Source organism: Emydura macquarii, unplaced genomic scaffold (genome assembly GCF_026122565.2).
Source record: "Emydura macquarii macquarii isolate MOO-44397 ecotype Brisbane River unplaced genomic scaffold, CSIRO-AGI_Emac_v2 contig_1348, whole genome shotgun sequence".
In the NCBI taxonomy this organism is placed as follows: domain Eukaryota; kingdom Metazoa; phylum Chordata; order Testudines; family Chelidae; genus Emydura; species Emydura macquarii.
The window spans coordinates 9,749,327-9,766,128 of record NW_027131485.1 but is presented as its reverse complement, the minus strand read 5'-3'; the positions used below and the strand labels follow the sequence as shown (position 1 = coordinate 9,766,128).

Here is a 16,802-nt window from a genome sequence, read left to right as displayed (position 1 = left end):
AGGACCTGATTCAACAAGGTAGTTAAGCAAGTACATAACTTTAAGCATGTGAGCAGCTCACATGCTTAAAGTTATGCACATGCTTAACTACCTTGTTGAGTCAGGGCCTAAATGCTTCACCCATGTATGCTCGATGTTATCTTTAGAAGCCGTTCCCTGGATCTTAATGACGCACTTATACCTGAATTAGAGCAGTAGAAGGAACAAGCAGAACATGCTGTTTTGTTCTGTTTTTGTTAGAGCCAATTACTCTTATTTTTAAAAATAGTTTTGAAAGAATAAATGATTCGCCGAGGAACAGAGCCCAACCACTCAGAATGATTTAGCAGCTGAGAATAGTCACAAGCCAGAACCACACAGGAGCAATCAGGCGCACTGGGTGCTCTCATTTGTGCTGGTATCAATCCAGAGAAACTCCACTGAAGTCAATGGGAGGTACACCAGTATAAATCTGGAGTCATAAAGCAGAACCTGGCCAAAGGAATTTTGTCTGGTTTTAAAATTGCTGAAAATATAAAAATAAAGTGCCTGACAAATATTACTGTTTCCCTGATCCCACATTAGGAAATCTGGTCATCTGAGCAGGCAATAACCCTATTGGCTGGATTCTAATCTCATTTACTTGGGCCTGTGCTGGTGTCACTCTACAGATCTGAGTGGAGTTACGCCTGAGTTACACTGGGCTAGAATGGTCCCCTCCCAGAATAAAGCCTGCAGGAGGGAGAAATCTCTGAAGATCTCAGGGAGTTGCAGAATATGCTTTGGGGCATGCCTTCAAATCTGGTAGATCCCCAGGGCCATGTGTAAGAAATCTCTGTACTCCTGCACCACTTCTGGCCCCTGACATTTCTGACCTACCTGGTAGAATCAGTAAACTCCACTTGGTTCGTTCACTAAATTTCCATATGGAGCAGGGTCAGATTAGTCACCAATGTCTTCACCTTACCCCACTAGTTGCCTTTCAGAAGTAAGCACAGAAGCAGCTTAATTGTCCCCTATTCTTACTGGAGATAAACATCCAATTAGAATCACTGCAGTGACATGGGGATGTGTCAGTAGAATCCTTACTGCTGACTTTACCCTCTTTGTTCTTGCATATGACTCATGATTGTCCAAGGTCTATTATACCAAGGCATTCTGCTGGAGCCTCTTCTATCAATGCACAGCAGAGGCAAGGTCAGGAATGAACACTCATCACCCTGTACTTACATTAGCAGCTTACCTGGCAACAGATTTAGAATCTGAGGCCCTGGCCTTATGGATGCTGAGAATGTCATCCAGTTCATATTCATTATTTTTGGTATCTGGCAGGGGAGGTGTTAGCAAACCCACACTGTTTAGTCATTCCCCTTAATGGTCCAATTCTTACAGTAACCAGTGGTTTCAGGGGTCCAGGGGAGTCTTGTCATTGCTAGAAGAGGTCACAAGTTGAAATGGTGATTCCTAGTAAGAGATAGAGAAGAGGAGAAAATAGAAGTGGGAAGCCTAGCTGTAGAATACTCCTGTGTCCTGAAAAGTACAAGGTTAGTTTGACTAAGCACAACACTACAATAGCATGCAGGCATGCATACTGCAGAGTCTGAACACTGTCATATCAAACTCAGACAGCACCACGCCACTTCCTCAGGGCCTGGTAAGTCTCAGCTGCCTCTCTCAGAACCCAACAGTGAAATCTGTGACGCTCCCTTCCTGACTCCGAAATGAGCCTGCAAACCCTCACCCTTTACTAAGCTGCTTGGGAGCCCCTTCATCAGCAAAATGACATGCAGCCACAAAACAATTGTGTCTCGATGGTGTGTGGCAATGTTATGTCATAACTTTGCACCATCCAGGAAGAGATAGTGACTTTCCAGTCAGATCCCTAACCCAAGCCAGCTGGACGGAGGGCCATGAGTAGAGCCAGGCTAAGTCCCCTATGTCCCATTTTCAAAAATGACTTGGCTTCTAAGTCCCATTGACTTTCAATGAGACATGGGCCTCTAAGTGCCTATGGCACCTTTGGAAATGGGAAATGGAAGGGCTTTTGATAATGTTATCCCTCCAGCTCCAGAGCCAGGAGCCGTCCGTACCATATGCTGTTCTAGATCACCAGCCCCACCGAAATAAAGAGTCAGAGTGTAACTGGACGTCCCCTCTACCTCTTCTTCCCCCGGGGCAAATATCTAGTCCCATCACAAAGAAGGGCAGTGTCACCAGAGCCTCATGAGTACTGTTGAGGTTCATAATGTTACCACCCAAGATCAATCCAGCAATGTCTAACTGAGCCATCTGGATGCCCAAAGAAATCCAGGTGGGCTCCTCTACCTCTCATGTTACGTCACTATAGTGGCATATTCTATGATCTGTGAGCTAATGTTAGGACATCAATAACCATTATTCAGGTGGTCCCCTGTGTCCTGTTTTGAGCTGCCAGTCAAATTAGGTTCCTCGGTAAGGAACTGCTAACTGTAATGCTTTACCTTGGTTTAATCAGTTTGATTTTTAATTTGCAGGGATTGCACTGGGAAAAGTTTGCTATTGCTGCAACTCCGTAACTTCCGTAAAGAAGCATCTCAGCCTCTTGCTACCAAGGCCTCTAAGCAGGTGCTAAGAGATGAAGGTGTGAGCCAGGATCCTGAGAGCCTAGAAGAGATGGGCACCCTGAAAATCAGGAGAAAACGATGTCTAAGAGCTAGAGGGGAGGCAAACAAGGTGACTTCCAGGTGGCTGGTGAGATCAGACTCACAGAGGGGAAGTCCCCCATCTCCAAACCAGGTGAAACAGGAATCTGATCCTTCAAGAGAAAACCAGAAAGAGACTGAGGAAACTCTACGTTCAGAAAGTGCTCCAGAGCCTCCTCTAAATAAAGCAGCAGAATCCCCAAGGTACAATAGAGTTTGGAGTAAAGTCATCAGTAGTGATTCTGAATGCTGTTCCACTATGCATCCATCTAGAACAGTGGTTTTCGATCTGTGGTCTGTGGATCTATGGGGGTCCACAGACTATGTCTAAGATTTCTAAAAGGGTCTGCACCTCCATTTGAAATTTTTTAGGGGTCCTCAAATGAAAAAACCTCTGATCTAGAAAGCAAATTATTTATCATCCTGGCTGCAACCGGGGAGCACAAGGCTGTCTTTGGCTCACTTAACTAGAGAGGCAGTCAAGCCCGGTGGCTCTTGCTCAATGCTTAGAGAGGCAGTTGAACCCAGGTGATAGGGCACTGGCCTGAGATTAGGAAGACTTGTGTTCTGTTTCCATCCCTGCTACTGGCTTGCTGGGTGACCTTGAGCAAGTCACTTCCCCTCTGTGTCTGCAACCTGCAAAATAAGGATAGTGAAACTGAGCTCCTTTATACAGCACTTTGAGGGCTACTGATGAAAACCTGTTTAAGAGCCAGATATTATGATGTCTTTATCTTTTACAAAGCATGCCCAGGAGGAACTGAGAGAGCTTTGAAATGCCTTGGTGGACCAGGAAAAGAGAAATATAAATGGTATTAATAAAATAAATCATAAGGACCTTGCTTCAGTTATCTAGGCTTCTGCCACTTCGAAACTGGACATTGGTAGCACCATTCTGCATAGGGTTACATCTTGAGATGAAACTGGAGGTAACAACTGTATGCATCTGCCTGTTTATGTGGCAGTGATTCATGCAGGAAGCCCATTACATTGATGGTCCATAGCCTGCCCAGGCTGCATGATAACATCATGGTGAAGTTCAAGGCATTGATTTTGACATATGATCCTCTAAATGGTCTAGTACCTGCTTATCCCAGAGACTGCCTCTCTCCCAGCATTAAACTGCCATCACTGCCTGTGACCAAGATGCTCAAGCTAACAGGAGGCTGGTTGCAGGGTGTTTTCTTTGAGAGATTCTTGGCAATGGATGCCTTTCCTTGGTCCGGCAGAGCCCAGAATTGTTTACCTTTGAACATTGCCACAAGGGACTGAAGAAGAGCTCTATGGAGCTTCAAAGCTCATCCCTCTCACCGACAGAAGTGGATCCAATAAAAGATATTACCTCCCCCACCTTGTCTCTCACAAAGATCTCATGCATTTGTGGAGGTGTAAAGCTGGAGGATATGAGGGTGGCAACAGGCTGGCTTATTTAATAATTGTTATAGTGGCTGGTGAGGACAGATCACAATGATCATAGTGAATTTCAGTTTTTGTGTTGGACATTTAAGTTGATGTGAGAGCACCTAGAGTTTGGGAGAGGTGCTCTAAACTTAATATAATGCCTGGAAACAGCACTTAACAGCCCCCACACCCGATAGAATACAGCAGGGCATGGCCTGAGGGAAAGTCAGGGAAGTCCATGACTCTGTTGTAGCAGATGAGAGAAGAGAGGAAAAAGGGACTTAAGGGATCCATCAGGGAATTTTGGTGGGGAGAAAAAATCAGGAACAAGCTTTTGCAGACTGCTGCCATCTTACCAGCATGTTCCAGCCTCCAAGCAGGTTGCCAGCAATTGACACGGGTCTGCTCCCATTCCCTGTCCCATTCCCTGCCTGCTCCCATTCCCTGTTTCTAGTGTTTTGTTTACACAGTTTTGTCCAATCACTTTCACATCAGATGCCAGAAGTACCCCTAAAACTATTGCACCAGTTCACATCATGCCTCCAGTATATGGTTCACTTTGGGAACCAGAGCCAAGTTTGAGGAGCCACAAGGAGCCACTTGAAGGATTTGGGTGCATATCTAAGGGGAGGGGGTGAGTATAAACAGGGGACTGACACCCTCTGAGTTAGAACAAAGTGTAGGAGGATCTGTACGTTATATTTTGTAGGACAGAAGAAAGCTCAAGATTGCTGTCCCAGAAGGAAATGCAGATGAAAGAGAAGCACAGGAGACAGAGACTCCAGGAGCAGCTGGAGCGATTGCAGCCTCAACACTCGGTCACTGGAAAGCAGCCCATGGCAGAGAAAACGCCCATTTTGTTCCACCCGGTTAGTAGATCAGTGCAGGAATGCCCCATTTAGAGTGTCTTGTTTTCTTATCCTGCCCTGATCCCCTTTTGAAAATTCTGGGGCAAATCTAGCCGTGACCCTAAAGTCCCTTCTCATTATATTATTTTGAGGTTGTGTCTCTATTATAGGCTAGTTTTGTGGTTCTGCCACACCTGGCCATAGGAGCAATTTTGAGAGCTATTCTTCCTTCCTTACACACCTGGTCCCACTGCCCGCCCAGTGCCTCTGGAGAACATCTTCTGCATTTCTCAAAGCGGGTTCCACTGCTTGGTCTGTGGGGATGTGGGATGAAATCCTTGTCACATTGAAGTCAATGGGAGTTTTGCCACTAACTTTAGTAGGGTCAGGATTTCACCCAGGGTTCTCGTAGCAGCAGATGTGAATGGAGGATTGTGATTTTAGTTAGTTTCTTTCTTTACAGTGTTTGATCTTTGCCAACAGTGTTCTTAGGGGATCACAAAGCCAGTCTAACGCTCTGTGAGGGTTTCTCATCTGTAGTCCAGTACAGTCTGCAAATCTTCTGAATTTGTGGCCTGTCAGAAGCTGGTAAGGAGCTCCTGTTGGTGCTTGTTAAGATGTGGATACTTGTTCATTCAGAAATAGATCGAGTCTTACCAACTAATTTCTTATAATACACCAAACAATTGTCAGGATGTAATATATTTTGATCACTACCAATCTTTGTTGGATTTGAACACATGTAATAAAGGTAAAAGACTCCTTAATTCCTTGCTAGTCTCAAACTACCCGGTCTCCCAACTATAACTAAATTCATGATATGTTGTGGTGGAGCCAACATGAGAACAGCCCACACTGAACATAATCTGGGGGCAGCTACTATCCAATTCTTGTTTGTAAAAATCCATTATTAAAATTAAAAAGAGAAACTAAAAATATGTCAATATCATCCATCAGCTACAACAGTCCTTTTTAGGGTTATTTGAAATTCACTCTTGACTGCTAGCAGCATTTCTGGGCTTCAAATTAGAACAGTTTTTTCTTTCTTCTTTCTTTTTTTATTTGCACAGACAGAAGCAGAAAAACAGAATGTTTTGACATCTGAAACTGAAAAAGCTATAATTTGGCAGCTGTGTTGCTCAGAGATTTGGAAATGAAAAATATCTAACACCAAAAATATATATATATATCTTTTTTTCAAAGAACAAACTGGAGTATCTGACGTGGTAGCACACTTTCAAATTTGTTTTCTACATACTTTTTTGGCAGCGATAGAAATTCAGATTTGGAACATGGAACTCCTGACTGTCCTAATTGTACCATCAGTAATTGAATTGAATAATAATTACAGAAGTTCAGAAGCCCTGCACCAAGGTTCTTAGAAAGTAATACACAGGTTTTATAAACTATGTGACAATTAGATAAAAGGACTCATTTAAACTCCTGAAAGCAAGGAAATTCAGACTTAGTGTCATCACTGTCTCCTTAGCTTAACCTAATTCAGACAAATTCTGTTCACAATTTCTACTTTCAGTGGGGTGGCACTGGTATAAATGAGAATCATTAGATTTGGGGTAACATCTTCAAAAATGCCTAAGTGACTTAGGAAAGTAATGACCAGATTTTCCAAGATAATTAGGTGCCTAAAGATGCAGATAAGTGCCTAGTGAGATTTTCAAAACACTTAGGTGCCAAACTCTAGTTGACTTCAATGGGTGTTTTGAAAATCTCACGAGGCACTTATCTGCATCCTTAGATGCCTAATTACCTTGGAAAATCTACTTGTAAGTCTAATTTTCAAAAATGACTTAGGAGTCTGAGCCCTATTGACTTTCAGTGAGACTTAGGTTGCTCAGTACCTAGATCACTTTTAAAAATGGGACTTAGGCTCCTAAGTCATTTAGGCACTTTTGAAAATTTTACCTTATTATGTTGGGCCATATTCAGACCTGGCATAGCAGGTGCAATGTTCATGAAAGCCTAACTGCGTGGTGAGGTAAACAGTTCTGTAAGATACATGAGTGGTTTAAGTCAGTGGTTCTCAACCAGGGATACATGTACCCCTGGTGGAAAACAGAGGTCTTCTAGGGGGTACATCAACCTATGTCTTCTAGGGGGTACATCAACTCATCAACATTCTCCTAGTTTTACAGCAGGCTACATAAAAAGCTAGCAAAGTCAGTACAAACTAAAAGTTTAGACAGATAATTACTTGTTTATACTGCTCTATATACTATACACTAACATGTAAGTACAATATTTATATTCTAGTTGATTTATTTTATAATTATATGGTAAAAATGAGAAAGTAAGCAATTTTTCAGTAATAGTGTGCTGTGAGACTTTTGTATTTTTATGTCTGATTTTGTAAGCAAGTAGTTTTTAAGTGAGGTGAAACTTGGGGGTACACAAGACAAATAAGACTCCTGAAAGGGGTACAGTAGTTTGGAAAGGTTGAGAGACACTGGTTTAACCAATAACATAGTGTAATTTGCACAGATTTGGTTTCAGTAGGTGGACGAAATAAGTATAACTTTCATGCAGCGATGGAGAAGGGATGTTGATTGTAGGTAAAGCAATTAAAAGGAAAATGTAAGATAAAGTAGCAGCACCTGCCTTTTCAAGTTACTTAACTTGCATACTCTCCTAGGGTATGTCTACACTGCATCTGTGTGCCAGTCTCCCAGCCTGGGTCCACAGACTTGTGTTAGTGGGGCCTCACGCTAGACACAACTATTTTCAGCACGCTAGTGTAAACTCTTCTAGCATAAGTCTGTGGGGCCAGGCTGGGAGGCTTGCTCCTAGATGCAGTGTAGACATGCCCTTGGTGTCATACCAGTACCATTTACACTACCGCACCACTTTCTGACTCATTTGCACTCCTGCTTCCATTGGATTCTGTGGCAAAGCTCCCATGGACTTCAATGAGAGCATGATCAGATACCTGACATGTAATTTACCTACCGGTAGTGACATAACAATGTAGTCCTTGTGACTAAGCATATTGCATTACCTATAATGGGTCAAATTCAGTGAAAGTTACTCTTGCTTTACATAGTCTGACTGAAAGTATAGTTTGGCCCAAACCATAAGTAAAAAGCTTTTCAGAGTTCCTTGAACTGAGTTAAAGACAGAGTGAACGACAACCTGAAATCTAGACAATTTCAAAAATTAAGTTAAGTGTAGTTTCTGATCTTTCATCAGTCTTGCTAAGGTACTTATATGGTCCCATCACCATAGTATTTAACTGCATCATGCTCTTTAATGCAGTTATCCTTGCAACACTTCCACAAAGTATTATGCCCATTTTACAGATGAGGAACTGGGACACACAGAGATGAAGTGATTTGCTCACGGTCACACTCGAGGTTATTGAACCTGGGTGTCCAGAGTCCCAAGCTAGCAACCTGACTTCTGGACCATCTTTCTTTTCTATGCCAGCTACCCCTGAGTAGCCTGCCAAAGTCAGTGCTTTTTAATTATATTTTCTTATTTTAAGTCTGATCCCTCAAAGATTTTCACAGATGAGTAAATTTACTCGTGAGAGTAAGCTACTCATCTGTGTATAGTCTTTTCCCAGATCAGGCTCTACCTGACTAAACAAGGCAACAAGATAAAATTCACCCCTCTTAACTGGGACACAGAGCCTTTCACTCAGGTGAAACTGACGGTATACAAAACTCTGTCAAATGCACAAAGTAAATAAACAAAAATAGAGCAAAATTATTCTTTTGCATTCCAGTTATAGTTAAGAACATAAGAATGGCCATACTGGGTCAGATCAATGGTCCATTTAGCTCAGTGTCCTGTCTCCCAACAGTGGCCAATGCCAGGTGCTTCAGAGAGAATGAACAGAACAGGTAATCATCAAGTGATCCATCCTATCGCCCATTCCCAGCTTCTGGCAAACAAGAGGCTAGGGACACTTCAGAGCATGGTTTGCATCCCTGCCCATCCTGCCTAATAGCCATTGATGAACCTATCCTCCATGAAATTATCTAGGTTTTTTTTAACCCTGTTATAGTCTTGGTCTTCACAACATCCTCTGGCAAAGAGTTCCACAGGTTGACTGTGAAATGTGTGAAGAAATACTTCCTTTTGTTCGTTTTAAACCTGCTGCCTATTAATTTCATTTGGTGACCCCTAGTTCTTGTTTTATGAGAAGGAATAAATAACTTCCTTCACACCAGTCATGATTTTATAGACCTCTGTCATATCCCCCTTAGTCGTCTCTTTTCCAAACTGAAAAGTCCTAGTCTTATTAATTTCTCCTCATATGGAAGCTTTTCCATACCCCTGATCATTTTTGTTGTCCTTTTCTATACCTTCTCCAATTCCAATATGTCTTTTTTTGAGATGGGACAACCAGATCTGCACATACTATTCAAGATGTGAACGTACCATGGATTTATATAGTGGTATTATGATATTTTCTGTCTTATTATCTATCCATTTCCTAATGATTTCCAACCTTCTGTTAGCTTTTTTGACTGCCGCTGCACATTGAGTGAATGTTTTCAAAGAACTATCCACAATGAATCCAATATCACTTTCTTGAGTGATAACAGCTAATTTTAGACCCCATCATTGTATATGTATAGTTGGGATTATTTTCCAATGTGCATTACTTTGCATTTATCAACACTGACTTTCATCTGCCATTTTGCTGCCCAGTCACCCCGTTTCATGAGATTCTTTTGTAACTCTTCACAGTCTGCTTTGGACTTAATTATCTTGAGTAATTTTGTATCATCTGCATATTTTGCCACCTCACTGTTTACACCTTTTTCCAGGTCATTTATGAATATGTTGAACAATACTAGTCCCAATACAGACTTTTGGGAGACACCATTATTTACCTCTCTCCATTCTGAAAATTGACCATTTATTCTTACCCTTCATTTCCTATCTTTTAACCAGTTACTGATCCAGGAGAGGACCTTCCATCTTATCCCATGACAGCTTACTTTGCTTAAGAGCCTTTGGTGAGGAACGTTGTTAAAGGCTTTCTGTAAAACTAAGTATACTATATGCACTGGATCACGCTTGTTCACATGCTTGTTATCCCTTAAAGAATTCTAGTAGATTGGAGAGGCATGAAATCCCTTTACAAAAACCATGTTAACTCTTTCCCAGCAAATCATGTCCATCTATGTTCTCTGATTTGGCTGCTTGTAGGAACAATAGCTGAAGCATTTTCTGACAGAACTGTGATTTTTGAGTTGATGTGTCTCTAAATCGGAATTTGTAGGTTTAAATAAGATCCTTGTGGACAAATTCTGTTTCATTTTACACTGTTGATATAGAATAACTCCACTGAACTCAGACTAATGTGAATGTGGAGTAACTGAATGCAGAATTTAGCCCTTAATATTATTTTAACATATTTTTTTAATTTAAAGTGTGATTATGTCCACAAACACATCTGTGTAAAATGACTAGATGTGCTTCCTGTGCTGACCTTGGCCTGCGAATACTCTTCTGATTTCTTTGCTATGGTGATGCTGGGGTTATATACAGCAGTGATATGTCAAACAGCCACCAGATGGCCCCTAAATACTTCTCTTTTGTCTAATAAAATATTTTACCAATTGTCTGAAATAAAACTCAAATCTCTCTTATTTAATGAAAAAATAAATTAATTACTTCTGCCCTAACTCAAAAAAGGCTTGATAATAAGCTAAGTCAGTTAGAGATGATGTACTTAATTCTGTTGTGCAAAAAATTTTAGGGCTAGATTCTCCCTTGTGCTGCCAACTCAAAGGGGCTAGAAACAAGCTGGATCTGGCTACCTGAGAATTCCCTTGGCATAAGAGAGCTGTTAGCTGGTGCAGTGTATCTGACCTCTCTGCCAGCTTATTATTATTTATTATGCTGTGCTCCAGCTATGCTTAGCTGATTTATGATCCCTTAGGCACCATAGGCGGTAAGCTAGAGAAGCCCCAAAGCTGCTCTAAACTATGCCAGGACTCAGGATTGCACCCTGGAGAATTAGCACGCCATAACTGGCAAAGCAGAGAAATCCGGGTCTTAAAGTTTTGGCTGTAAAGACAAGCAGCTGCAAAGATCACTGTGGAGTTAGCTCTGTTCCTCTTCAGAGTCATATAATAATGTGAATTATGGGAGTGAAAGGATTGGTAAACTGTTGGTGCACACATTAAAACTAATCAGGACCTTCCAAATCTCCTTATTCCCCTGACTGTTGTCAAAGGCTCTTATACTGCACACCATCACCATGATATCAGAGCAGAAAACAGCCCTGCTTTAATGTATCATTTGGCCTGGTTTTGCAGAAATGCTGCTGAGGTGACACGCACCTCAACCAATGTGCGCTTATTCATCATTTCAAAACACCAAGGCCCAGACTTTCACAGGTATTGAGGTGTTGCTTTGCTCAGCCTTGCAAAGCCCAGCTGATTGAGGAGCCAGCATCTCATGTTCAGGGGAGATTTAGGCATTTAGGAACCTAAATTCCATTGACTGTCAGTAGGGTGCTGTGTAAATAGTAATATAGAATACATGAATTACACTAGCCGATCACAGCTCAGGATCCCTGGGATAGAAAGCAGTCCATTCTACTTCTATAGAATATAAGCTGTGATTTTTAAAAAAATTAAAATTCTAACCCGTCTGCCTTCTACGGAGTCTTTCAAGTAGGAGCTGGGGAGCAGTAGCCTGGATGCTGAGGCTTTCTATGGCAAGTGGGGATGCTGGAGGCCTGGGGGGCTGCACCATACGTCTCCCTGTGCTCTCCATGGGTTGGTGCTCAGGCACGTCCCAGGGCTTCCTTCCCTGCGTGCATCCCCTGGCAGGGCATAGCCCATTCAGAGGAGGGAGACATTCCATGCAGCTCCGACATCTGGGCTACAGCCACCTTCCCCGCCACGGCCTTGCCCACAGCCTTGCCTCCCAGCCAAGAGCCCACAGTCCCTTACCTCCTGTGCAGACTCTGTGCAGAAGGAAGCACTGGGATGTGCTTAGCTCCGGCCTCAGGCTGGTTTGCAGGTCTGCAGGCAAAGAAGGCACATCCCAGCACTTCCTTCTCTGGCTCGCAAACTGGCCTGCAGCTGGGGCCTTTGTTCCAAAAAAAAGTTGCTAATAAGCAGCATGTCTGTTGCCAACATCCAAATCCCATTAATCCTAATGTGAATGGGAATGGATTGGTTCCCAGCAACATATTGCTATTAACTGAAAGTTGCTAATATCAGGATTGCTATTAAGCAGAATCTGCTGTATGTATATGATCGCCATAGCCCTGGTATCTGAGCATCTCGCAATCCTTAACAAATTCCTCCTCACAACACCCAGGTGAGGTGAGGAAATTCTGTGTTCCCATTTCATAGAAGAGGCACAGAGACAAAATGACTTTTCCGGGGTCATATAGAAAAGCTGTAGTGGAGCAGGAACTGAATCTAGGTCTCCCAAGACGCAGGCAAGCAACCTAATTCACTGCGCCTTTCTTGCTCCAGCTCCAATTTTCCACATTCAAAGCAACAGCCAGTTACATGTGCAGAGCTGATGATTCTCGTATGTTCTCCATGCTTTGTTCTTTTTTAAGTGACTTAAGGATTGGTGAGAGCCCCATTGCTTGGGAGACGATTGCATGGTTGCCTGGTTCTCACCATTAGGAAGCTGTGCCTGATTTTCAGCCCTTAATTTCCTTTTCTTAATTTCATCCTGTACCTCATAGTTACACCTCAGGGTTCAAAGTGAGCTATCAGGGAAAGAGGAGGAGGAAAGGAGAGCAGCAGCTGTCAGGAGAAAGTGGGAACAAGAACCAAGTGCGACCAAACCGGCATGGCAAGTGGGGCACGAGTAGAGTTTTTTCACTGCCATCCCTGCTTCTGTAGCTTTGGGTTGAAGATCGTCTTGGTTCAGAGATTGCAGCACTCTACCCATTCGAAGACATACTCTTCAAAACAGAATCCCTGTATCCATTCAAGGCTGCAGGGTAGCTGACTGCTGCTTTGAGTGTGGAAAGGTGCTGAGGAGAGAATGCTTACTGGAGAATTCACATGAAAGTCCTCTCTGTCCCTGCTAGTGGTCCACTGGGAAAGAAGTGACGTCTGTTCCCTGCTAGGTAGATGGGTTCTGTGAAAAGAGCAAATTGCCAACTGGAGGCCTGGGAGAGCAGAGCAGAGCCTTGTTTCTGTCCATCATGCTATCCTCTTTCTTCAGGCTGGCCCTTGTGGAGAGATGCTATATTCCATCCCATAGCCCTGGGATGGGTATTGAGGAAGAGGATGGGGAAAGGGAGAATAGAGGGAGAAGGGAAGGAGCTTAAAAGGAAGAGCAGAGGTGAGAAGGCAGGGCAGAAGGCAGAACAATGAGGAAGGACTATAAGAAGAAGAGAGGAAGCCTAGTAGGAAGGGAAGAGAGGAGGGCAAAAAGAACGTGGCCGATGGAAGGGAAAACAGAAGGGAAAACACAAGTCAAGTGAGACATGAAGTGATACGGTTAGGAAGAGGATGTAATGTTCACTGGCACAAGTTTCAGTGCATCACTGGGTAAATACATGCTGACAGCTGGGTTGTTTAGGGGCTTGGACTCCTGGCAAGTGGTTTCCATAACTCTTCTTTAGTAAGGTATGCACCCCTGCTTAGTCAGAACAGTACACGGTTCCACCCTGCACTGTCCTAGAGCCCCTAGATCAGTGGTCCCCAAACTTCTTATCCCACACACCCTCCTTGCCCCTGTCCGCACACCCTCCAGCTGGGGCTGGGAGTGGGGCCATAGTTGGGGACGGGGGTGGGGCCATGGGGGTGCCACAAATGGGGGCTGAGGTGGGGGCCAGGTGTTGAGGCTGCGGCTGGGCCTGGATCAGAGCTCGGGGCAGAGCGGGGCTGGGAAGGGGCTCCCTCCCTGCCCCCTGTGGGGGCTGGCCTGGGCCTGGCTGCGCCCCCCCAAACGTTCCTCCGTGCTGCCCTAGCAGGACGTGCCCCACAGTTCGGGGATGTCTGCCTAGATGCTAATACTGTAGGGGTATGTTCTGGGTCCCCTTCCCAAAGAGAATGGGTTGAAACGAGAGAAAGATGTATATTGCATATGCACCCATGCCACATGGTTTGGGGTATGAGCTGCTTTGTGCTGACTCAGATCAGTGTGGCGATAATGCTCCCCACCCTTTCTGGACACGTCCTCCACTGGTCCCCAGATTGTGGGGCTCTGCCAACACCATTGTGCCTTGACAGAGCAGTGGATGGTAGGTTTGGGGAGGAAGATTGTTTTTGAATCATGAGCCTTGTCTAGCTGAATGCCTTTGCATGAGCCCCTGGCTTTGCCTATACCACTTTCCAGCTATGAAACGAAGTGGGTGAAATCAAAGGTCTTTCCAGGACTGGGGTTGTTTTCAGTCCCATTTTCTCTAATTGGAATTTGAACTGGCCCTAGAAAGATATGAAATATGTAGTCTTTTATATGCCTCGGCCCATCTTGGGGGGTGATTAAAATGAGTTTCAGGCCATTATTGAATATATTTATGGTGGATTTTGACAGATGGAAACATTTGTTGCTTTTGCTTAAGGGGAAGGTTAATAGAAGTGAAATGAATATAGTTTCCAGAACTGTATCCATGTAGAGCTTGCTGCCAGTAGAGGTCCTTAAATACTTTTCCATTCACATTAGCAGAATTGTTAAGATATGCTGGAAAAGCATGCAGTAAAGCAAAATGTTAATTAGCTAACCCCTATCTCCCATCTGCAAGGGAGGAGTCGAGGGGGAAATTATGTCTGCATAAGGCAGTTGCTCTTTGTCAAGCTGGCTGAAGTTTGTGTTACCTATGGGCCAGAATCTCTTACCTTTTCTCCCATTAAGTATATCAGATCTCCTGTTGCCGATCCTCTGCTCTTAACTGAGAGCTGTGGAACTACTTGCAGACTAAGGGAGGCTGAATCTACCCCTGTGTTTTTGTGCCTGACCTTAGCCGCCCCACTACTAGTAGGGACTAATGGTTAGAACACAGAACCGAGCGTCCAAAGAGCCAAGTTCTATTCCCAGCTTTGCCAATGACTTCTTTTTTGACACTAGGAAGCAGTGTGGGCTATGATTTTTGTACTCACTTAGCACAATGCTGGTGATCTTGATTGGGACCACTCGGTGCTACCAAATACAAATCATCATATCAACTAGAGAAACCCCGTATGTAACAGCAGCGCTGTTTGTAGCACTCTCAAATGGTTTAGCTGTGGTTTCAGAGTGGAAGAATCCTGCAGTTATGATTATTTAAAAAGTATGTAGCTGTGTAAGGCTGAAGTCACAGGAGATTACAGGTGCTCAGCCCCTCTTGGGATCAGGTGCAGAGAGAAGTCATGCTCCCTGCCCTGAAGAACTTACAGTCTAAGTAAGACAAGACATAAAAATCAATACAACGGATTGGGCCTCGCAGATGAAAACAAGATAAGGCTTGGTCTTGCAAAGTGCTAAGTGCCTGCTGTTCCCAGCAAAATCAGTGCACCACACTTTGCCAGATGGAGCCCATGTTGTCTCTGAGGAATGCAATTTTAGGGTGCCCATTTACCCAGCTAATCTGCTGTGATTATTAGGAGGAGGGCCGTGCGTTCAATGGGCACTCCCTCTCATTCCATTTTCAGTGCCCCGCCCTTCACAGCAGGCTCGGCCTTTCTTACAGGGACGCATTCAGCTTAAAAATCACAGCCCCCTGTGAAAATGTTTTCCCTGCTATCATTGCAGGTATCACAGAACTAGATGATGGGCCAGCTCCCCTTTGCTCTCCACCCATGGTGCGGCTGGCTGTGGGCAGGGCTGGGGCTTCAGCATAAGTTACAGTGTTGCTGCTAACAGCCCCAGGGTTCAAAATGGTGCAATGCAGCGAATCCTGGCCAGGCTCCCTTTCTGCAGCAGGATGGGAGGGAGGTGGTGGGGGGAGTCTCAGACCCTTTGCACAAGGCTGATCCTCCCAAGGGCAGAAGCCCCTGCTTCATAGCCTCATTGCAGGAGCTAGCCCCATGACTATGGAGATCAAGGGGAAAATGCCCTTCCTTTTTTTCACTTGTGTTTATTTTGTGCATTTGACAGCCCTTTGTGTATCATGCTCCACGACAGACTCCCTGAATGACCTTGAGCAAGCCTCAATTCCCCATCTGTCCAATGGGGATGGTAGCCCTTCCCTTCCTCACAGGGTACATACATTAGAGATTGTAAGCTGCTCAGGGTATCCAGGTATGGGGGCCTTGAGGGTATAGATCTTATAGTCAGTCACTTCCCCCTTTGTTCGTGTGAGTCTCTCACACAGCAACAAAGGAAGGAAATAGATATATATTAAACAGGAAAATGTGACTGTGAAAGCTACAAATATTAGAAAGCTACTCTCATAGTTGTGGGTGTATTGCAAGTCATGTATAGTGTTGACCTGGGTTGTGACATTCCCCCCCTGCAATCTGGACTGGTATGTAGCTGTGTCACCCCAATTCCTCACTCCTGGACCCTGACTTACTCCGCTTTGCTGTGTGAATGACCCACTCCTGGGTCAGCCCACATCCAGCCTCCTGCGAGTAATCAGTTCCTGGCCCAGTGAAGGAGTGCTTCTGGCCAGCCGCTCGTGGGATTGACCCTCAGCAAACACCCCCAGCCCCAGATGCAACCCTGGGAACTGCCGTCTTGCAGGGTTCAGTGCTGTACACTGCACTCTGCAAGCTCATTTACATTTGTCCGTCAGTTTATCAGAGAAATTGATACGCACCAGTTCTGTCACTCCAAGTGAAATCTTTACACACACTCAATCCACATGCACTGTTTTAGATAAAACAAAGAAGTTTATTGACTACAGCAAGATTTAAAGTTAATTAATTTAGTTATTTAGTTGGTTAATTTAGCTACTTAATATAAATCAAGAGATTAATAATGAGTCATGGAGTTGGTCACAATCAACTAAAAG

At 44.0% G+C, this 16,802-nt stretch overlaps 1 protein-coding gene across 1 annotated transcript in view; it reads left to right on the top strand.

The window, feature by feature from the left end:
- The window catches only part of DNAAF8 (dynein axonemal assembly factor 8), a 128,837-nt gene that overhangs the window by 16,863 nt on the left and 95,172 nt on the right, over positions 1 to 16,802 (top strand). Inside the window, exons 8-9 of the mRNA XM_067551099.1 lie at positions 2,493 to 2,864; positions 4,771 to 4,930. Coding sequence (XP_067407200.1) covers positions 2,493 to 2,864; positions 4,771 to 4,930 — 532 coding nt within the window. The remainder of the gene's footprint in view (positions 1 to 2,492; positions 2,865 to 4,770; positions 4,931 to 16,802) is intronic.